Below are 23,374 nucleotides of genomic sequence, written 5' to 3'. Positions count from 1 at the left end.
GCAAGGAAGAAGCCACTGCTCCAAAACCGCCATAAAAAAGCCAGACTACGGTTTGCAACTGCACATGGGGACAAAGATCATACTCTTTGGAGAAATGTCCTCTGGTCTGATGAAACAAAAATAGAAATGTTTGGCCATAATGGCCATCGTTACGTTTGGAGGAAAAAGGGGGAGGCTTGCAAGCCGAAGAACACCATCCCAACCGTGAAGCACATGGGTGGCAGCATCGTGTCGTGGGGGTGCTTTGCTGCAGGAGGGACTGGTGCACTTCACAAAATAGATGGCATCATGAGATAGAAAATTATGATATATTGAAGCAACATCTCAAGACATCAGTCAGGAAGTTAAAGCTTGGTCGCAATTGGGTTTTCCAAATGGACAATAACCCCAAGCATACTTCCAAAGTTGTGGCAAAATGGCTTAAGGACAACAAAGTCAAGGTATTGGAGTGGCCATCACAAAGCACTGACCTCAATCCTATAGAACTTTTGTGGGCAGAACTGAAAAAGCGGGTGCAAGCAAGGAGGCCTACAAACCTGACTCAGTTACACCAGCTCTGGCAGGAGGAATGGGCCAAAATTCACCCAACTTATTGTGGGAATTTTAATGTAATTTTATTTCACCTTTATTTAACCAGGTAGGCAAGTTGAGAACAAGTTCTCATTTACAACTGCGACCTGGCCAAAATAAAGCAAAGCTGTTTGACACATACAACAATACAGAGTTACACATGGAGTAAAACAAACATACAGTCAATAATACAGTAGAAAAATAAGTATAAATACAATGTGAGCAAATGAGGTGAGATAAGGGAGGTAAAGGCAATAAATAGGCCATGGTGGCAAAGTAAATACAATATAGCAATTAAAACACTGGAATGGTAGATTTGCAGTGGATGAATGTGCAAAGTAGAAATACTGGGGTGCAAAGGAGCAAAATAAATATAGTAGGGGAAGAGGTAGTTGTTTGGGCTATTTATAGGTGCAGTGATCTGTGAGCTGCTCTGACAGCTGGTGCTTAAAGCTAGTGAGGGAGATAAGTGTTTCCAGTTTCAGAGATTTTTGTAGTTCGTTCCAGTCATTGGCAGCGGAGAACTGGAAGGAGAGGCAGCCAAAGGAGGAATTGGCTTTGGGGGTGACCAGTGAGATATACCTGCTGGAGCGCGTGCTACGGGTGAGGGCTGCTATGGTGACCAGCGATTATAATTGTTTGTGTCTTTTTTGAACACACCGTGTAAACATTCCCAGTGCAGGTTGGAAAAAGTATTTGAACTCTTCGATTAAATAACAGGTTGACCATCCTTTGGCAGCAATAACCTCAACCAATCGTTTTCTGTAGTTGCGGATCAGACCTGCACAACGGTCAGGAGGAATTTTGGACCATTCCTCTTTACAAAACTGTTTCAATTCAGCAATATTCTTGGGATATCTGGTGTGAACCGCTCTCCTGAGGTCATGCCACAGCCTCTCAAATCGGGTTGAGGTCAGGACTGACTGGGCCACTCCAGAAGGCGTATTTTCTTCTGTTCAAGCCATTCTGTTGCTGATTTACTTCTGTCTTGTTGTCCTGTAGCATCACCTAACTTCTGTTGAGCTTCAATTGGCGGACAGATAGCCTTACATTCTCCTGCAAAATGTCTTGATAGAACTTGGGAATTAATTTTTCTGTCGATGATAGCAAGCTGTCAAGGCCCTGAGGCAGCCGCAAACTACACTGCTCAAAAAAATAAAGGGAACACTAAAATAACACATCCTAGATCTGAATGAATGAAATATTCTTATTAAATAATTTTTTCTTTACATAGTTGAATGTGCTGACAACAAAATCACACAAAAATTATCAATGGAAATCAAATTTATCAACCCATGGAGGTCTGGATTTGGAGTCACACTCAAAATTAAAGTGGAAAACCACACTACAGGCTGATCCAACTTTGATGTAATGTCCTTAAAACAACTCAAAATGAGGCTCAGTAGTGTGTGTGGCCTCCACATGCCTGTATGACCTCCCTACAACGCCTGGGCATGCTCCTGATGAGGTGGCGGATGGTCTCCTGAGGGATCTCCTCCCAGACCTGGACTAAAGCATCCGCCAACTCCTGGACAGTCTGTGGTGCGACGTGGCGTTGGTGGATGGAGCGAGACATGATGTCCCAGATGTGCTCAATTGGATTCAGGTCTGGGGAACAGGCGGGCCAGTCCATAGCATCAATGCCTTCCTCTTGCAGGAACTGCTGACACACTCCAGCCACATGAGGTCTAGCATTGTCTTGAATTAGGAGGAACCCAGGGCCAACCGCACCAGCATATGGTCTCACAAGGGGTCTGAGGATCTCATCTCGGTACCTAATGGCAGTCAGGCTACCTCTGGCGAGCACATGGAGGGCTGTGCGGCCCCCCAAAGAAATGCCACCCCACACCATGACAGACCCACCACCAAACCGGTCATGCTGGAGGATGTTGCAGGCAGCAGAACGTTCTCCACGGTGTCTCCAGACTCTGTCACGACTGTCACATGTGCTCAGTGTGAACCTGCTTTAATCTGTGAAGAGCACAGGGCGCCAGTGGTGAATTTGCCAATCTTGGTGTTCTCTGGCAAATGCCAAACGTCCTGCACGGTGTTGGGCTGTAAGCACAACCCCCACCTGTGGACGTCGGGCCCTCATACCACCCTCATGGAGTCTGTTTCTGACCGTTTGAGCAGACACATGCACATTTGTGGGCTGCTGGAGGTCATTTTGCAGGGCTCTGGCAGTGCTCCTCCTGCTCCTCCTTGCACAAATGCGGAGGTAGCGGTCCTGCTGCTGGGTTGTTGCCCTCCTACGGCCTCCTCCACATCTCCTGATGTACTGGCCTGTCTCCTGGTTGCGCCTCCATGTTCTGGACACTACGCTGACAGACACAGCAAACCTTCTTGCCACAGCTCGCATTGATGTGCCATCCTGGATGAGCTGCACTACCTGAGCCACTTGTGTGGGTTGTAGACTCCGTCTCATGCTACCACTAGAGTGAAAGCACCGCCAGCATTCAAAAGTGACCAAAACATCACCCAGGAAGCATAGGAACTGAGAAGTGGTCTGTGGTCACCACCTGCAGAATCACTCCTGTTTTGGGGGGTGTCTTGCTAATTGCCTATAATTTCCACCTTTTGTCTATTCCATTTGCACAACAGCATGTGAAATGTATTGTCAATCAGTGTTGCTTCCTAAGTGGACAGTTTGATTTCACAGAAGTGTGATTGACTTGGAGTTACATTGTGTTGTTTAAGTGTTCCCTTTATTTTTTTGAGCAGTGTATGATGCTCCCTCCACCATAGTTTACAGTTGGGATGAGGTTTTGATGTTGGTGTGCTGTGCCTTTTTTTCTCCACATTTGTGCCTTTTTTCCTACGTATTGTAGACTCGTCAACAGAGATGATAGCATCTTCCAGAGATGTCTGTAAGTCTTTAGCTGACACTCTAGGATTCCTCATAACCTCATTGAGCATTCTGCGCTGTGCTCTTTGCAGGACAGCCACTCCTAGGGTGAGTAGCAACAGTGCTGAAATTTCACCATTTATAGACAATTTGTCTTACCGTGGACTGACTTTTAGAGATACTTTTGTAACCCTTTCCAGCTTTATGCAAGGCAACAATTCTTAATCTTAGGTCTTCTGAGATCTAGTTTGTTCGAGGCATGGTTCACATCAGGCAATGCTTCTTGTGAATAGCAAACTCAAATTTTGTGTGTTTTTTTATGGGGCAGGGCAACTCTAACCAAAATCTCTCACATACTTTCCCCAACCTATACTGTGAATGTTTAAATTATGTATTCAATATAGACAGGAAAAAATACAATAATTTGTGTTGTTAGTTTAAGCACACTGTGTGTCTATTGTTGTGGTTTTTTATAAAATAAATAAATAATAATCTTATTTTATTTTTTTTTGGGGGGGGGGGGGAATATATATATCCATACACGTATGCATACATATACACATATATACATACACATTCCTATATAGACATACATACTTTTTAAAAGAATATACCTTTATTATTATTCCCCGCAAACCCTACCACCGATCCCCCAATTGGAGTAAACTGATAAACATTTCTGTTTTTACCTTCAATTTATACATCTTATACACATTTTACAGACACAGTCTACTTTATAATAGTTCTCTTGTTTGTTCTTAGTCCTTCCTCTATTTCTGTTGTCCATCCAGTTTGATTTCTACTTGTAACTGTGCTATTTCACAAAAGCTCCGCACCTATACACATTTCACAGATCCCGTATGCCCTACATTGTTTATCGTGTTATTAGTCCCACCCTTCAGCTCCACTCAACCCTTCCCATCTATCTTCCAACATCATCCATTTCGGATTTTTATTTGCCATATATTTTTCAACTGTGCTGTGATGCTTCACAAAAGATTTGAACCTTCCTATTCTCAGAGCTTCTACGGATTGTAAATAAAAAATAAACATTTTTGCTAAAATAATTATTATATTATTGATTGATTGACTATGGCTTTTCAAATCCCCCAGTATTGCTATCTGTAGTGTTAGTTCTTGGCAAATGTTGCAATTCTTCAGCCATTCCTGGACCTGTGACCAAAAACGAGCTACATACGGACAATACCAAAATAAATGATCTAATGACTCTGCCTCCTCACAGCAGAATCTGCAGAGCTGGGAAGATTGTATCCCCCATATACATAACATTCTATTAGTTGCAAGAATTTTGTACAGTAATTTAAATTGAAAAATTCGAAGTTTTGAATCCGGCGCTGTTTTGCGTATCAATTCATAAACCATGTGCCATGGAATGGGTACATCGAAAATCTCTTCCCAACTATTTTGCAAACTGCAATTGCAGTTTTTTGGTCTTTAAATTAAATTGGTATATGTTTTTAATTATCACACTTTTCTTTAACCATTTATATTCTTTAATATAGGGCCGGCATACAAGTTCCTTACTTTTTTCCCCTTCTACTTGCCTCTTCCATTTTTGTGGTAATGCTGCAATTAATTGGTTGTAATTTTGGGTAGAGCAGACATTTCCATATGTCTGTGTTAGCTGCATGTGTGACATTACTCCACCAGTCCTATTTATGATATCATTCACAAAAATTATACCTTTTTTAAACATTTCTTCGATAAATAGTTTTTTTAATCAATTACTATATTTGAATTTAACCACAATATTTGTTGTACTATTTGTTCCGTCCTTTCAGGTGGATTAAACTGAAATTGCAACCAACTTTCTAAGGCTTGTTAAAAAAATAAAGATATTTTGGAGAGTATTTCCTTTTCAAACAACCGAAAGTGAGCAGGTGTAATCTGAATAAAGGGAAAAAGGCCCTTCTTGAACATAGGATGAGACATTCGTACCAATTTACTAGAGAACCAGTTTGGATTTAAGTATAACTTTTGTATGACTGATGCCTTTAGTGAGAGGTCTAATGCTTTAATATTTAATCATTTCTGCCCTCCGAATTCATATTCGTTATATAAATAGGCCCTTTTAATTTTATCTAGCTTGCCGTTCCAAATAAAATGGAATATTTTTTGTTCATATAATTTAAAAAGCATGTCACTAGGTGTAGGCAAAACCATAAGCAAATAGGTAAACTGTGATGTGATTTTCCCACAAATAGACAGGTATTTTCCTTTCCATGGTAGCAAGATCTTATCTATTTTTGCTAACTTTCTATAAAAATTTATTGGAGTGAGATCATTTCTTTCTTTTGGGATTTGTATACCGAGTATGTCCACATCTCCGTCAGACCATTTAATTGATAAACTACATGGCAATGTAAAATGTGTATTTTTTAGTGATCCAATACGTAATATGGTACATTTATCATAATTCGGTTTTAATCCAGAGAGGATAGCAAATGTATCTAGATCCTCTAAGAGGCTGTGGAGAGACTCTAGTTGTGGTTTTAAAAGAAAACATGAATCATCAGCGTACAATGACACCTTAGTTTTTAGGCCCTGGATTTCTAATCCCTTAATATTAATGTTTGATCTAATTTTAACAGCTAACATTTCGATGGCAATAATAAATAGATATGCCGATAGTGGACAACCTTGTTTTACTCCTCTAGATAGTTTAAAACTTTCTGAGATGTAGCCATTATTTACTATTTTACACCTAGGGTTACTATACATCATTTTAACCCATTTTATAAGAGATTCCCCAAAATTGAAATATTCCAGGCATTTATATATAAACTCCAGTCGTACTTTATCAAAAGCCTTTTCAAAATCAGCTATGAAAACCAGGCCTGGTGTCCCCGATATTTCATAGTGTTCTATTGTTTCCAGTACTTGCCTTATATTATCTCCAATGTATTGTCCATGTAAAAAACCTGTCTGATTAGGATGAATAATATCTGACAAAACTTTTTTTATTCTCTGCGGCAAGCATTTTGCATCACAACACTGAAGTGTAAGAGGTCTCCAATTTTTTAAATGGACTGGATCTTTATATATACCACTTGGGTCCTGTTTCAGTAATAATGATATCACACCTTCTTGTTGCGTGTCTGATAATCTATCATTTATATAGGAGTGGTTAAAACAAGCTAATAATGGTCCTTTGAGTATATCAAAAAAAAAAAAGTATACTTCCACTGGTATGCCATCCAGCCCTGGAGTTTTCCCATCCTTAAAGGCCCCAATTGCATCAAGTAGTTCCTCCTCTGTAATTAGGCCTTCACATGAGTCTTTCTGTACAGATGTTAATTTTACATTATTATTAGGAAAAAAATCCATACAATTAGTTTCAGTTAGTGGAGATGGAGGAGCCTGAAACGAAAACATATTCTTAAAGTACTTTACTTCCTCTTTCAAAATATCATTTGGTGAATCATGCGTGACTCCATCATTTGTAACAAGTTTTAATACGTTTTTTTTTGGTAGCATTTCTATATTGAAGATTGAAAAATAATTTGGTGCATTTTTCCCCATATTCCATCCAGTTCGCTTTATTTTTATAATATATAACACTGGATCTTTCTTGAATAAGAATAAGTTGAATAAGTTGAATTCTTGAATAAGTTCCCCCATTTCTTTTTGTTTTTCCTCTAACTTATTCTGTGCCTCCATGGTACCGTTTTTATTGTTATCTAACTGTACTGTTAGTCCTTCAATTTCCTTTGTTAATATGGACTCTTTTGATCTAAATTGCTTTTGTTTTATAGATGAGTACTGAATTGCATGGCCTCTAAAGGCACACTTAAAAGTGTCCCATACAATATGGGGATCTGCTGTACCTATGTTATGTCTAAAAAAATCAGTTATAAATTCTTCTGTCCTAGTTCTAAACAATTTATCATCTAGTAGGCTTTGATTAAATTTCCAATATCCTCGCCCACGTGGAAATTCTGTAAGAGTAATATATATGCCAATTATGTGATGGTCCGACCGCATTCTGTCCCCTATCAAACACTTTTTAACTTTTGGTGCCAGAGAGAATGATATAAGAAAGTAGTCAAGGCGACTAGCTTGATTAAGCCTCGGCCATGTATATCTCACTAGGTCAGGGTATTTAAGTCTCCATATATCCACTAATTCCAATATATCCATGACATTCCTGATTTCCTTAAGGTGAGGGTGATAGTTTGTAGTGTGATTTCCTTTCCGGTCAATAGAGGTATTTAAGACCGTATTAAAATCTCCCACCATAATAATAGAGTCTAGTGTTGCTTGTAGAGTTGATACATTCTTATATATATTGTCAAAGAAGCGCGGATCATCATTATTCGGACCGTATAGGTTAATAAGCCATATCTGTTTATTGTCCAATAACATATTTAAAATAATCCATCTACCTTGAGGATCTGTTTGGACAATTTGCACATTTGGATCAAAATTATTGTTAATTAAAACCATCACCCCTTTTGAATTTCTTTGCCCATGGGAGAAATATATTTCGCCCCCCCAGTTCTTTTTCCACAAAACTTCATCTAAAACTGTTGAATGGGTTTCCTGTAAACAATAGATATTATAATCCTTCTCTTTTAGCCAGGTAAATACTGATCGTCTTTTCTTATTATCTGCTAAGCCATTACAATTGTAACTGGCTATACTTATTTCACCACTTACCATAATGAGACAACTTTCAATTATTTTTATCAAAATATATGTTTGTAAATGTACTATTAAAAAGTAACATAATGATTGAGTGTCTATATAGTTGTACCATGATATTTGCATTTCTACTAAGTAAACCTCCAATTGGTCCCTACTATTCCACCCGCTAAAAGCCCTCATCTCGAGTTGGGTTGTCATCCCAATGCCCGGCAGACCACCCTCGACCCCCTGTATCCCATAGCCCTGGACTGACTGGGATCCATCCTTTGAAAAGAGCACACAGTGCCATTTACCAAATTGAAGTAGATCCATTGCCAAATGCATTTCCATCGCCCTCACCTCGATTTTTATTATATATAGCTGTGAAACATCCTCTATAGTCCCTAACATCTTTTACTTCTTCCTACGCAACAGTTGTGGGATACACACATACACCCACACACATTCAGCCCTTACCCCCACACAACCATAAGCTCACTTTCTCAACAATTGCACCATCCCAGAGCCCAACTCAAGATAGGTCTTGATTTACAAATGCACTTGCAGTTGCAGCTATATGAGAAGGCCTGCAAGACCACGCAAAAAATGAGCATAAATGTAGAGATTTATTTACCATTGTCACATCCTAGATGATGGAGGTCAAATCGACACCTTCTTCCTGAAACACCCACAATACGGTCATCCGTCATGACCATGTTCCCAAGCATCTCCATGCAGTCCGACTTTGATTTTGTGCCACCAGGGCCACAATAATATACCCCCTCTCTGAATGTCCGAGTGTGACCCCCTCCCCATGGGTTACTGCAGCTAGTGTTGCCAGCACTGCCACTGCCTGGGTGGGGGCACCCCACCGGAATCCCCACCGGCTAGGTACAAGGTCGTCAAGGTTCTCATTAGCAGCTTTGAGAATTTCCTTGTATAGTATGCTCTCCCTTTAGGGGGCTTTGGCTTTGCAGGACCAACCCTGCCAAGCAGGCTCAGAATCTTGAGGGGGCAGTGCTGCTCTTGGTCTCTGACCTCATTTTGGCTGCATACAGACCGCTTACAGCATGCACATAAAACAGTTAGGGACTTCTCCTTAGTATCTGGGTCATTCATGTGGGTGTCTAGGGTATAGGGCCATGGACCGTACCATTAAAATAGGATAATAAATAATTAGATATCATTTATTTAAAAAATGTAGTTCCCCATGATAGGACAATAAATAAATAAGACGTATAATTCATTATAAAAGTATATCCATCATCTGAACAACATTGAAAGCTCTCTCATACCCCGGCTCACAGCAATACATTGGCTCTGGGATATGCAACCATTTCATTACTCACTCACTCAACTTTCCAAACATAACAAATAAAATAAACACACACCACACCATCCACACATACTGTGCCTTCTGTTTACTTAGTTTTTATCTTCACTATGTAGAAATAGTGCTTATGTGTTCAATTAGTTATATGTGAAGATTTATAGAAAAGCTATATTTTTTATTGTATTGTTACAATCAATAACCGGGCTTGAATTGTGTTTATTTTCCTCATCTATGAGAACTTTGTAATTTTTTAAATAACCATGGAGTAGTCTTTGTGTCTCTGAACAACTGGTTATCAATATATATGTTGTGATTTAGATGAAGGTCAAATTTATGCAGAAATCCAGGTAATTCCAAAGGGTTCACATACTTTTTCTTGCCACTGTATATATATCGCAAGACCAGTTCTTTATGTCCATTACATGCAAGACATATTTCATGTAGTCCTCATGATATCATGTTTTATTCAGACAAAATAAACCAAGGAAAAAGAAACAGATTCTAACGGCCGCTAATGACTGCAAGTAAAAACGTATCTTAGGCATCACACTACCCATAAAGGAATACACAAGTTAAACGTACAATTGACTCTGACACAGCCATAGCATGATAGCCAAGAATACATGCAGGCCTGTAAAACCAACCCTCTCTCCATCTATACACATTTTGATTTTTATTCCAGTATCGTTGCGCTATCACCTCGTTTACACCTAGGCCTATATCATTAGGATCAATAAAAGGTAGCATAAATAGCTTAAATAGAAATATTTAATATACTTCTTGCTTAGAGAAGTGGATCCATAAGCCAGTGGTGTTAGTTCTACCGTTAACTTTAATCAGTTTTTCTGCGACCATAATAAATACAAATGGCCATCAATGGAAAGTTTAGCTACATAGGTGTATATGCTGGGAAAGGGAGTGTGTATATGTGTACAGGTATGCTTTATAAACTGGTCTATATCGAGAGCGTGTGCTGCTTTGTGACAGGTACCTTGTGAAAGATGCGTGCTGGGGCCATTTCGGCACCGTTGAGTGTTTTTAGAAGGAACATGGGCCAGGATGATGCGTTCAGACGGAAGCCTGTGGGAGAAGTACAGACACTTTTAAAAAAAACTCTCATCCATGCACAGTAGATGAGACCCTTCATTAATGTGCATGGGGTGGGGCCATAGACATCTTTTGATATTAGCTGACACCTATTGGACATTTAGAGAATTGCACCAAATCACACTATTACACACAGGCGTATGTACTTGCATTTATTTTTTATTACCTTTATTTAACTAGGCAAGTCAGTTAAGAACAAATTCTTATTTACAATGACGGCCTACAACGGCCAAACCCGGACAACGCTGGGCCAATTGTGCGCCGCCCTATGGGACTCCCAATCACGGCCAGTTGTGATACAGCCTAGAATACAGCCAAGAAAACAAACTGACGCAAATGGGCCGATAACAGTGAGGGACTTACATTAAATTTGTCCGATAAGAAACTCTCGTTTTCATTACAAAAATATTTTCCGTTGCACGTTTTGCTACAGTGTGCACTAATTAATAGACCGCAGTATACATTAGTCTGGTGTAAATCTAATTGAGGAAGGTAAGTAGCACTGTGTGACAGCAAACAATTTAATGATCCAAGATTTAAAAAAGAATAGGGCACATCATATCCATAATGGGCATGTAGTATCGGAGTGTGTGACTGTGTGTTGCGTGTGTGAAAATGTGTTTCTCTCTCCTCCTCACCCAATGGCGGCTGCAGCATGCCCGCGTTCTTCTCGCAGTTGCCGATAGGCTGGATCTCCGACGAGTCCACCAGGCGCCAGAAGTCGTTCTTGTTGTCGGAGCCGTCGAGGCGCAGGCGCAGCCGCGATCCCGTCAGGCCCACCACTGTAGCAATGCAGGTGGACGTTGTGTTCCGAGGGTCCTGCGCCTCCAGCTTCATGCCCGCCTTGAACTCGTTCACTGGAGGCGTTGCGCCCTGGAGAGGTAGGGGAAGGTCAGAGAGGCACGCAATGATGCTGGACGGATTCAACATGCTGAGACAGGAAGACGGCATCAAGCAAGACTATGTATCGAAGGTGAGTTGAACTCACGCTGTGGTGACGAGGTAGCCCCGCACGCAACTTGAAATCAGTGTCACCCCTCGACCCAAGAGGGAATTTCTTCTCAGCCTAATGGTTCCCTACAAAAAAATCCCGCCACTTAGCAAATTTCAGGTCTTGTGAGTGGAAATTTGAATGTTGTGAGCATTCTGTGCAACTTGCACACGTTTACTGTGAACACTGGCTGTACCCGCTTTAATGATAGTTTTAATCAGTGGCCAAGCAGGCTATTAGGGTATAATATAGGCCTATCAAAAAGTTCTACAAACAAAACCAATGGAGCAAATGCGTCCCATAAAATGTTCACATGGAAATAGCTAATGATTTCTATTATATACACTACCGTTCAAAAGTTTGGCGTCACCTAGAAATGTCCTTGTTTTTGAAAGAAAAGCCTATTTTCTGTCCATTAAAATAACATCAAATTGATCAGAAATACAGTGTAGACAATGTTAATGTTGTAAATGACTATAGTAACTGGAATCGGCAGATTCTTTATGGAATATCTACATAGGCATACAGAGGCCCATTATCAGTAAGAGGAGCTGCCTAGAAGGCCAGCATCCCAGAGTCGCCTCTTCCCTGTTGACGTTCAGACTTGTGTTTTGCGGGTACTATTTAATGAAGCTGCCAGTTGAGGACTTGTGAGGCGTCTGTTTTTCAAACTAGACACTCTAATGTACTTGTCCTCTTGCTCAGTTGTGCACCGGGGCCTCCCACTCCAGTTTATATTCTAGTTAGAGCCAGTTTGCCAGTACGAGATCTTCAGGTTCTTGGCAATTTCTCTCATGGAATAACCTTCATTTCTCAGAACAAGAATAGACTGACAAGTTTCAGAAGAAAGTCTTTGTTTCTGGCCATTTTGAGCCTGTAATCGAACCCACAAATGCTGATGCTCCAGATACTCAACTAGTCTAAATAAGGCCAGTTTTATTCCATCTTTAATCAGAGCAACAGTTTTCAGCTGTGCTAACAATTGCAAAAGGGTTTTCAAACGATCAATTAGCCATTTCAAATGATAAACTTGGATTAGCTAACACAACGTGCCATTGGAACACAGGAGTGCTGGTTGTTCAATAAAAAATTAATTCAGCCGTTTCCAGCTACAATAGTAATATACAACATTAACAATGTCAACCCTGTATTTCTGATCAATTTGATGTTATTTAAATGGACAAAAAATTAGCTTTTCTTTCAAAAACAGGGAAATTTCTAAGTGACGTCAAACTTTTGAACAGTAGTGTGTGTGAGGATATATATAATATATATATATATATATATATATATATATACATACATACATACATACATACATACATATACAGTTGAAGTCAGAAGTTTACATACACCATAGCCAAATACATTTAACCTCAGTTTTTCACAATTCCTGACATTTAATCCTAGTAAAAATTCCCTGTCTTAGGTTAGGATCACCACTTTTTTTTAAGAATGTGAAATGTCAGAATAATAGTAGAGAGAATGATTTATTTCAGCTTTTATTTCTTTCATCATATTCCCAGTGGGTCAGAAGTTAACATACACTCAATTAGTATTTGGTAGCATTGCCTTTAAATTGTTTAACTTGGGGCAAACGTTTCAGGTAGCCTTTCACAAGCTTCCCACAATAAGCTGGGTGAATTTTGGCCCATTCCTCCTGACAGAGCTGGTGTAACTGAGTCAGGTTTTTAAAGCCTCCTTGCTCGCACACACTTTTCAGTTTTGCCCACAAATGTTCAATAGGATTGAGGTCAGGGCTTTGTGGTCAGGGCTTTGTGATGGCCACTCCAATACCTTGACTTAGTTGTCCTTAAGCCATTTTGCCACAACTTTGGAAGTATGCTTGGGGTCATTGTCCATTTGGAAGACCCATTTGCGACCAAGCTTCAACTTCCTGACTGATGTCTTGAGATGTTGCTTCAATATATCCACATCATTTTTCTTTCTCATGGTGAAAACTATTTTGTGAAGTGCACCAGTCCCTCCTGCAGCAAAGCACCCCCACAACATGATGCTGCCACCCCCGTGCTTCACGGTTGGAATGGTGTTCTTCGGCTTGCAAGCGTCGCCCTTTTTCCTCCAAACATAACAATGGTCATTATGGCCAAACAGTTCTATTTTTGTTTCATCAGACCAGAGGACATTTCACCAAAAAGTACGATCTTTGTCCCCATGTGCAGTTGCAAACCGTATTCTGGCTTTTTTATGGTGGTTTTCGAGCAGTGGCTTCTTCCTTGCTGAGCGGCCTTTCAGGTTATGTCGATATAGGACTCGTTTTACTGTGGATGTGTATGTAAACTTCCCACTTCAACTGTATATGTAGCTCAGGAAATCAACGTCTTAACCAATGTTCCCTCTAAGCTGCTTGGCTGCACAACACAAGGACTGCTGCACTGATGAATTGCCAGGCAGTGCAGAAACCCACAAATAGCTAATTCATCAGCAATGAGGGGTGATTGCTTCCTACAAGAGCAGAATTCCTGTATATTTCTAGTCCTCTTTGAAAAGTGGGTCAGTGTTGTATTTTGAGACAGGCTTGAATATGCAAAGAAGCCAATAGGTAGCCTGTATTTTTGTCTGATTCTCTGTATGGTAATAATAATGAATGTTATTTTGTAAAGTGGTTTCTTCCATCATACAACACAATGTTCAGTCACCTATTTGGCCCATGCTGTTCAGGCTACAAACCATTTATTATTTGGTGACTTGAGCTTTTGGACAGGTACAAAATCTGTCCTACTTGTCTGAAGGACAAGTTGCTAAAAGGTTAATGTCAAGCCCTGCATAGTGTTTAATGACTGTAGTGTGTGTGTGTGTGTGTGTGTGTGTGTGTATATGTATGTATGTATGTATGTTAATATATATATATATATATCAGTTGAAGTCAGAAGTTTACATACACTTAGGTTGGAGTCATTAAAACTCATTTTTCAACCACTCCACAAATTTCTTGTATACAAACTATAGTTTTGGCAAGTCGGTTAGGACATCTACTTTGTGCATGGCACAAGTAATTTTTCCAACAATTGTTTAGACAGATTATTTCACTTATAATTCACTGTATCACAATTCCAGTGGGTCAGAAGTTTACATACCCTAAGTTGACTGTGCCTGTAAACAGCTTGGAACATTCCAGAAAATTATGTCATGGCTTTAGAAGCTTTTGATAGGCTAATTGACATCATTTGAGTCAATTGGAGGTATACATGTGGATGTATTTCAAGGCCTACCTTCAAACTCAGTGCCTCTTTGCTTGACATCATGGGAAAATCAAAAGAAATCAGCCAAGACCTCAGAAAAAAAACTGTAGACTTCAAAAAGTCTGGTTCATCCTTGGGATCAATTTCCAAACGCCTGAAGGTACCACGTTCATCTTTACAAACAATAGTACGCAAGTATAAACACCATGGGACCACGCAGCCGTCATGCCGCTCAGGAAGGAGACGCCTTCTGTCTCCCAGAGATGAACGTACTTTCGTGCGAAAACTGCAAATCAATCCCAGAACAACAGCAAAGGACCTTCTGAAGATGCCGGAGGAAACAGGTACAAAAGTATCTATAGCCACAGTAAAAACAAGTCCTATATCGACATAACCTGAAAGGCCGCTCAGCAGGGGAGAAGCCACTGCTCCAAAACCGCCATATAAAAGCCAGACTACGGTTTGCAACTGCACATGGGGACAAAGATCATATCTTTTGGAGAAATGTCCTATGGTCCGATGAAACAAAAATATAACTATTTTGCCATAATGACCATTGTTATGTTTGGAGGAAAAAGGTGGAGGCTTGCAAGCCGAAGAACTCCATCCCAACCGTGGAGCACAGGGGTGGCAGCATCATGTTGTGGGGTTGCTTTGCTGCAGGAGGGACTGTTTCACTTCACAAAATAGATGGCATCATGAGAAAGGACAATTACATAGCTATATTGAAACAACATCAAGACATCAATAAAGAAGTTAAAGCTTGGTGGCAAATGGGTCTTCCAAATGGACAACGACCCCAAGCATACTTCCAAAGTTGTGGCAAAAGGGCTTAAGGACAACCAAGTCAAGGTATTGGAGTGTCCATCACAAAGCCCTGACCTCAATCCTATAGAAAATCTGTGGGCAGAACTGAAAAAGCATTTGCGAGCAAGGAGGCCTACAAACCTGACTCAGGTACACCAGCTCTGTCAGGAGGAATGGGCCAAAATTCACCCAACTTATTGTGGTAAGCTTGTGAAAGGCTACCTGAAACGTTTGCCCCAAGTTAAACAATTTAAAGGCAATGCTACCAAATACTAATTGAGTGTATGTAAACTTCTGACCCACTGGGAATGTGATGAAATTAATAAAAGCTTAAATAAATAATTCTCTACTATTATTCTGACATTTCACGTTCTTAAAATAAAGTGGTGATCCTAACTGACCTAAGACAGGGAATTTTTACGAGGATTAAATGTCAGGAATTGTGAAAAACTGAGTTTAAATATATTTGGCTAAGGTGTATGTAAACTTCCGACTTCAACTGTAGATGCTGCTCATTGTCACTGGTGAGACTTTGGCTGCCTGGGTTAACTTCTATCTCATATTGCTTGTTGGTCATAATTCCTACAAACTCTGTAAATGCCATGGCTTAGAATAATTTGCCTCTGAATCATTTCAGAAGCAAAACTTTCACATAGGATAGTAGCATGCCCTGACATTTTGGTGAGGAGGATATACTGTAGTCTGATTAGGGGGGCTTACCTGTCTGAAGCAGTGCGCAGGTGCAGCACTAGCACCTGTTTCCTTCAGGTATTTGTCCCAACTGAAGTGCCCTGTGGGACAGAAAAAGCACAATGGCTGCTTTTTGTTGTCTACCGTTATATGTTTTTGTGTGAATGTGTGTGGTTTTGGGGTTCAGTGTTATGGTATGTGCTAGTGTTAAGGTGTCTCCATGCCTCCCAGCCGAAACCGTTCGGAAGAGTTTGTGCATAAATTATGACAACATTTTGGGACGTGTTTGTTCGTTTTGAACTTCGGTAGGTTTATTTTTTTCTGTTGTTCGGACACACATTTTTTTCTTGAGGCAAGCCGAAGTCGGTAGCCGAAGTCTACGCCCCCTTTGTTGGTCAACAGTAAAGATTCTCCAGTAAAGTCTTTGCTGTCATTCAACGAGAGATGACTCATTTTCATGCACATTTTTCATTGAGAAATACTGCACCAAACATCTTACGTTAGATGTAAAATTGCACGACTAAAATCTCCTCTGCAAAAACTTCAAAATTAATTACAGATTTCTTGAATATCTTAGATTAATTTGGACTATTTTGAGGAAGTGTATACTGGCTACGGCGTCTCAAAATGGACAAACAAGTACTATTACCGTTTTTTTCTCATTTTTCAAGCGAATGTATTTTAAGGTAGAATGCTTAGCACACTTGTTCGGTTTGCCTAGCCGTCTTCGGCTAGCCGCCAGCTGAACTGAAGCACGCTGACGCTTTTAGAACAATGTTATAGCCAGGGGTTGGAACTGGTTCAGGGAACAGTCATTTTTTTGTTGTCCCACAAAAAAAAAAATTGAAGCAAGGCCCTCACTCAGAAACATATTCCAGTGTCTGCTTGCAGGCTGAAAATCTTTGCCAGGGTGTGTGTTTAGCCTACCTGCCCCTCCCCCCTCGAAGCATAGGCTACTGTACTGACGCTACAAGTGTGATTCAGAAGAGGGGAGACAGATTTTGTATTAGCTAGAGAAGAATAGATTAGCTTTTTCCAATGCTTGTTAAGGATACTATAGTCATAGTTATCACGTTTCGCGTTACATTTATTAACTACAAAAAGGTAAGACATGTTTTTAATTCTGGTGCCGCTCTGCACACACAAGCTTGTTAATTATCTAGCTCAAGCTTGTTAGCCACATAGGTCAAAGGACAGTCAAAGTTCCTCTATAGAAGCCGCTCCTCCTAGGTATAATTCTGGGGACCCAGATAATGCATGTCATAAGATGCTCAGTGCTTCAAGCCTCCTCCTCAACTCTCTCTTGCTCTCTTCCCACCCCGTAAAATTTCAGTCGCAATAATATAATGAGCTAAATGTAAAAATAAACAGTTGATTTAACAGGTTAAAAAAGGAACAGAAAATATAAACCAGTACTTTTTTGGGGATTCGAACCGGTTCAGAACTTTATTTTGCTGGTCGGGAACAGTGGAACGAAACGAACAAAAATTCGGTTTCTGTTCAGAATGAAACAATTGGGAAATAAATTGGGTTCCAACCCCTGCTTATAACTGAATATGAATGCGTTTGATTAAGGATGTGGTTCTCATTCAGCAGTGATTCATCTGAGAAAGTTGGTGTGTGTGTGTGGTAATGTACCTCCTTGGTACTGCGATGGGACCCGGGAGGGACGGCCACTTCGGGCATGCTTGATCTGCCTGCCATCTTTCCACTCAATAGCTAGAGGAGAGAGCAGGGCACAACGTTTCAGAGACACCATTCCATTAATCAACTATCTATTCATAACTAGAAGAAATTCACTTGATCTTTAACAACTGTCAATGAGATGTGGGAGTCCAAACTATCACATCAGCATCTGAGACTTTTATACACACATTAAAGTAGCCTAAATATAGGACCCTTCTTGAGCAGCATCATTAGAAGATGTACATTATGCTTTTCAAATGGACAATTGCATTCCATTTCTTAACATGACATTACCTTTTTGTGGCACTGGCTTCCTCATGTCCAGTAATACTGACTAAGTTCAAGACACAATAGTCCACTCTCTAAAGAAGGGAAACGAGAGGGGGAAACAACATTGAAGTAAACACAAACCATTTGATACTTCCCCCTTCATGTTAGGTCAGAATTTAGGTTCAATTTGGACCTTTATTCCACATTGTTGTGTTCAAGAAGCCAGTCTGATGTAGCCTATACTAGTGCTAGCCTGGTTAGCCTTTTAAGGTTGATTCCAGCATTATGCACATTACATTTGCACGCAAAATCAAAACTTTAATTTCTAACAGAATGGACAAACAAAATATAATATGTGTATGTCTGTCGTACCCCTTAGGGGAAGTGCATACCCCCAAAATAACTGACTTCTAAATATTGGCATGTTGGAGAAATAAAGCAAAAATTACCGTTATGAATGTTAGAGTCTACAGTATCCAATATTTTGATTTATTTTGACCAACAGGTATGTTACCTGTGTAGTTACTCCTCTAAGAAAGCCAATGGTCCACATGTCTCTATCATAATCACATGTCTCTATCATAATCCATGAAAAGTTGATTGGAGTTCTTACTCTTGCAGGTTGGCCAAGATTAGGGTGACTCAACGGAGGCTAGAGAAGAAATGTGGTCAAAAACCTGGAAAATAGCATAGCGTCAGCTAGGCTGGATGCTGTGCGAGAACTAAGGCAAACTGACAGGCTCACTGTTGAACTCATCTTTCTTCTCAAATCCGGAGGACATAAAACAATATAGAAGTAAGATAGATATCGATTTTGAGACATGACATGTAAACTGAACAAAAATATAAATGCAACTTGTAAAGTGTTGGTCCCATGTTTCATGAGCGGAAATAAAAGAACCCCAGAAATGATCCATACGCACAAAAAGCTGTTCTACTTTGCTAAAATAATCCATCCACCTGACAGGGGTGGCATATCAAGAAGCTGATTAAACAGTATGATCATTACACAGGTGCACCTTGTGCTGGGGACAATAAAAGGCCATTCTAAAATGTGCAGTTTTGTCACACAACACAATGCCACAGATGTCTCAAGTTGATGGAGTGTGCAATTGGAATGCTGACTGCAGGAATGTCCACCAGAGCTGTTGCCAGATAATTTAATGTTAATTTCTCTACCATAAGCCGCCTTCAACGTCATTTTACAGAGTTTGGCAGTATGTCCAACCGGCCTCACAATCACAGACCACGTGTAACCACGCTAGCCCAGGATCTCCACATCTGGCTTCTTCACCTATGGGATCGTCTGAAACCAGCCACCCGGACAGCTGGTGAAACTCTGGGTTTGCACAATCAAAACATTTCTGCAAAAACTGTCAGAAACCGTCTCAGGGAAGCTCATCTGCATGTTCGTCGTCCTCACTAGGCTCTTGACCTGACTGCAGTTCGGCGTCGTAACCGACTTCAGTGGGCAAATGCTCACCTTGATGGCCACTGGCACGCTGGAGAAGTGTGCTCTTTACGGATGGCAGACGGCATGTATGGCGTTAGGTGGGTGAGTGGTTTGCAGATGTCAACGTTGTGAACAGAGTGCCCGAAGGTGGCGGTGGGGTTATGGTATGGGAAGGCATAAGCTACAAAAATATAAATGCAACCATTTCAAAGATTTTACTGAGTTACAGTTCCTAAGTAAATATGTCAATTGAAATAAATGATGAATTTCACATAACGGGGAATACAGATATGCATATTTTGGTCACAGATACTTTACAAAAAAAGGTAGGGGCGTGGATCAGAACCTGTCAGTATCTGGTGTGCAGCGCGACACAACGCCTTCGCATAGAGTTGATCAAGCTGTTGATTGTGGCCTGTGGAATGTTGTCCCACTCCTCTTCAATGGCTGTGCGAAGTTGCTGGATATTGGTGGGAACTGGAACACGCTGTCGTACACGTTCCAGAGCACCCCAAACGTCCTTTGACTACGCAGGCCATGGAAGAACTGGGCCATTTTCAGCTCCGGGGATTGTGTACAGATCCTTACGACATGGGGCCGTGCATTATGCTGAAACATGAGACGATGGCGACGGATGAATGGCATGACAATGGCCCTCACAATCTCATCAGTGTCTCTGTGTATTCAAATTGCCATCGATAAAATGCAATTGTGTTTTTTGTCCGTAGCTTATGCCTGCCCATACCATAACCTCACCGCTACCATGGGGCACTCTGTTCACAACTTTGACATCAGTAAACTGCTCACCCACACGGCGCAATACACGTGGCCTGCGGTTGAGGCTGGTTGGACGTACTGCAAGCTTCTTGATATGCCACACCTGTCAGGTGGATGGATTATCTTGGCAAAAGAGAAATGCTGACTAACAGGGATATAAACAAATTTGTCCATTACATTTTTAGAGAAATATGCTTTTTGTGCGTATGGAACATTTCTGGGATCTTTTATTTCAGCTCATGAAACATATTTTTGGTTCAGTAAATAAATAAAAGTGTTTTCCCCAGTGGCGCCAACAATTTAGCAGCAGTGTTGCGTCGCTGCTGAATACATATAATACATAAAAAGCATGAACTCCAACATATAGACCGTAAGGATAATTATGGATGTGTTTCATTTGGAAATGACTAACTTTATTTGTGGATGCTCAGGTTGACTTTCCCACGGATTCGCTCTCAACACTCTCCCCTTCTGTCGGCCAGGCAGGGGGTCGGCGTTGGAGGCAGACGACAGGGTACAACAAAGAGGTGGCCCCAGCTGTCAGCAGACCTCAGTCACCCACCCAAACACACTCAGGGCTCACTGTTGACACAGACAACTCATCCCTGTTGGGGTATTGACGAAACAAGAGGACCCAGACTGGAGAAACAGAATGGGTGACATTATAGCCAATATAGGGTATTAATTTCAAGAGGTCAGCATCTATTTTGGATCTTAAAAATGATCTGTGAATGAATTTAATTGAACCTTTATTTAACTAGGCAAGTCAGTTAAGAACAAATTCCTATTTACAATGATGACCAGGCTGGGGATGTCTGGCTGGAAATCCTTGACTTGAGGGGCCTTGGCCCCTAACCCTGAGCCTAGGATAATTACCAGTTGGCTAGACACACAGGTCATTAGGTCAGACAAACAAGTGGCTGAAATTATATTGGTCCTCAAAGTAGACTAGATTTGTTTGGCATCAAGACACAGCAGTCACAGCTACTCACAGATCCATTGTTTATAAAATGCATGCAGCCAAGACATTGAAATGAACAGCAGATAAAGGCAAATTGCCTAATTAATGCATATTTACCAAGTAGCCACGCTAATCACACCAATCATTTAAAATTATATCAACAACAAAGTAACCTTGCAGCCTTAACTGTTTTTTCTCCTAACTGGTTTAGAATAACATGATTATTCATACACACCAGCAGCAGGTCATCAGTAACTGTATCAAGCTAGCAAACTAGGTAGCTACATAATTTCAGCTGGCAATCAAATAGACTTCTAAATCAAGCTAGCCTTAAACTCAGTTACTGTAAATGTGCATGCTAGCTACCATTAGCTAAATTTACATTGGGCTAACAAGTGGTCATAAATAACGGTTTCAAACATGCAATACTAGACTATAGCAATGGAGGAGACACAAAAACAATAATCATAATATACAATAAAAAAAAACTTAAAAGATCATAAAAGTCTTCAGTTGGTTCTCTGAATAGAAGTGCGCCTTTTTTCCCAGCTCCCTCCTTTTTCATTCCAAGAAAAAAATGACAGCGGCATTAACTACTAGACCAGCTCGCTTCGACGACCACTATTATTGACAATGACCCACGTCAATGCTGTACTAGCTACAAGGAAAATGAGCTACCATCATTAGTCCGTGTAATATGACTAAAATAGCGATTTTTAAGTTAGCCTAGTTAGCATAAGATATCAAGGTTCCACACAAAGCCAACACACGGGACTCCCCTCAGGGGCAAAAGCCAAGCAATGTATCACGTTAGCTAGAAATTCTGCCAGCAAATATGTGCATTTAAGAGTGAGGATATGCAGCGGTACCTACCTCCAACCTAATAACATGGGCAAGCTCGAACAACCGCTAGTTAGCACCGTCAACACAGCATGCTAACGGGCAGGCTTTATGTTAACTATCTATAGTTGGCTTGATTATAAATACATCAATAAATGCTAGATAAATTGCCGGCTAAAAGGGGTGTTTGTTAAGAAGAGGACAGCGTGTAAACAATATATTCGAGTCTGTTTACCTTGCTTTGATATGTTTGTGTATTTTTTATGTGGATTGAGCTAGTGGCTGTCCGCCATTTTTTTTCTTCTTCTTTAAATTTATATTGGCGGATGCATACACCGCCACCTACTGTATTGCAGTGTGAGGTTTCTTCTTCGTCTGTGGGATATATCAGAGGTTGGCATCCAACGTGATGGTGCATTACCTCCACCTACTGTACTGGAGTGTGGATGCTTTTGGCCTCCTCTCTTCTGTCCCTTCCTGCCGTCCTCCCCTACCTTGCTTTCTTATGTACTTGAAATAAATGCCTGCCCTTAGTATCTCTATTCCACTGCTCCTGCCATCTCTGCACCATCACTGCCCATATCAGGCTTTTTGCCTTGCTCATTGAATCAACATCCCCACTACTAAGTGCTTGTTCAGCCAGTACATCAATTGCCTCGTTCCCCTCCACCCCAACATGGGCTGGGTCCCAAGTAAATCTTATCTGTATACCCATCTTTCTCATCCTTCCATGGGTTTGTAGCACCTCATAAAGCAGATCTTGTCTACTATGTGACCTAAAGGACTGGAGACTCATTAACACTGCACATGAATCAAAGCAAATAACTACTCTGTCTGGCTTGACTTCCTCTACCAACTGCAAGGCCAACAGTATGTGGGGATTTTAATGCCCACAACACGCTCTGGGGTGGACGGGGGGACGGATGGATGGAATTGGCCAAGTGATGGAAAATCTAATAGAAATGAAAGATCTAGTGTGCCAACAATAAAATGGATGGAGTGGGCTTCCTCATTCCATCCACCATATGGGTCAGTCTGCGTACACCAACCACTGCATCTACTTCTTCAGTTACATCCTTTGCACTCACTTCTAGCGTCACTCCAGAGATAACCCCCTTGATAGGCGCCCTGCATCGCAGATCCACATACAACACATTACAATCCAAAATCTTTTTCAGGTGCAAAGCATACACC

The 23,374-nt window shown here is 40.8% G+C and overlaps 1 protein-coding gene across 10 annotated transcripts in view; it reads right to left on the bottom strand.

The window, feature by feature from the left end:
* The window catches only part of LOC129837401 (polycomb protein SCMH1), a 46,610-nt gene extending 24,095 nt beyond the window's left edge, over nt 1-22,515 (bottom strand). For 4 of the 10 annotated variants that reach the window (XR_008756710.1, XM_055903533.1, XM_055903540.1 and 1 more), the window contains exons 1-7: nt 22,416-22,510; nt 20,792-21,018; nt 18,174-18,241; nt 17,832-17,912; nt 16,224-16,294; nt 11,141-11,375; nt 10,387-10,475 (exon numbers count right to left, since the gene is read on the bottom strand). Coding sequence is in view for 9 of the 10 variants with exons in the window: in XM_055903533.1 (XP_055759508.1) it covers nt 10,387-10,475; nt 11,141-11,375; nt 16,224-16,294; nt 17,832-17,912; nt 18,174-18,198 (501 nt within the window). In the remaining variant the exon portion in view is untranslated. The other 6 variants (XM_055903534.1, XM_055903535.1, XM_055903537.1 and 3 more) reach the window with 6 other exon arrangements.
* Nucleotides 22,516-23,374: the final 859 nt, after the last annotated feature.

The sequence above is a fragment of the Salvelinus fontinalis genome, chromosome 38 (genome assembly GCF_029448725.1).
Source record: "Salvelinus fontinalis isolate EN_2023a chromosome 38, ASM2944872v1, whole genome shotgun sequence".
Taxonomy (NCBI): Eukaryota; Metazoa; Chordata; class Actinopteri; order Salmoniformes; family Salmonidae; genus Salvelinus; species Salvelinus fontinalis.
The sequence above is the reverse complement of the archived record's forward strand: the minus strand, read 5'-3'. Positions and strand labels throughout refer to the sequence as shown.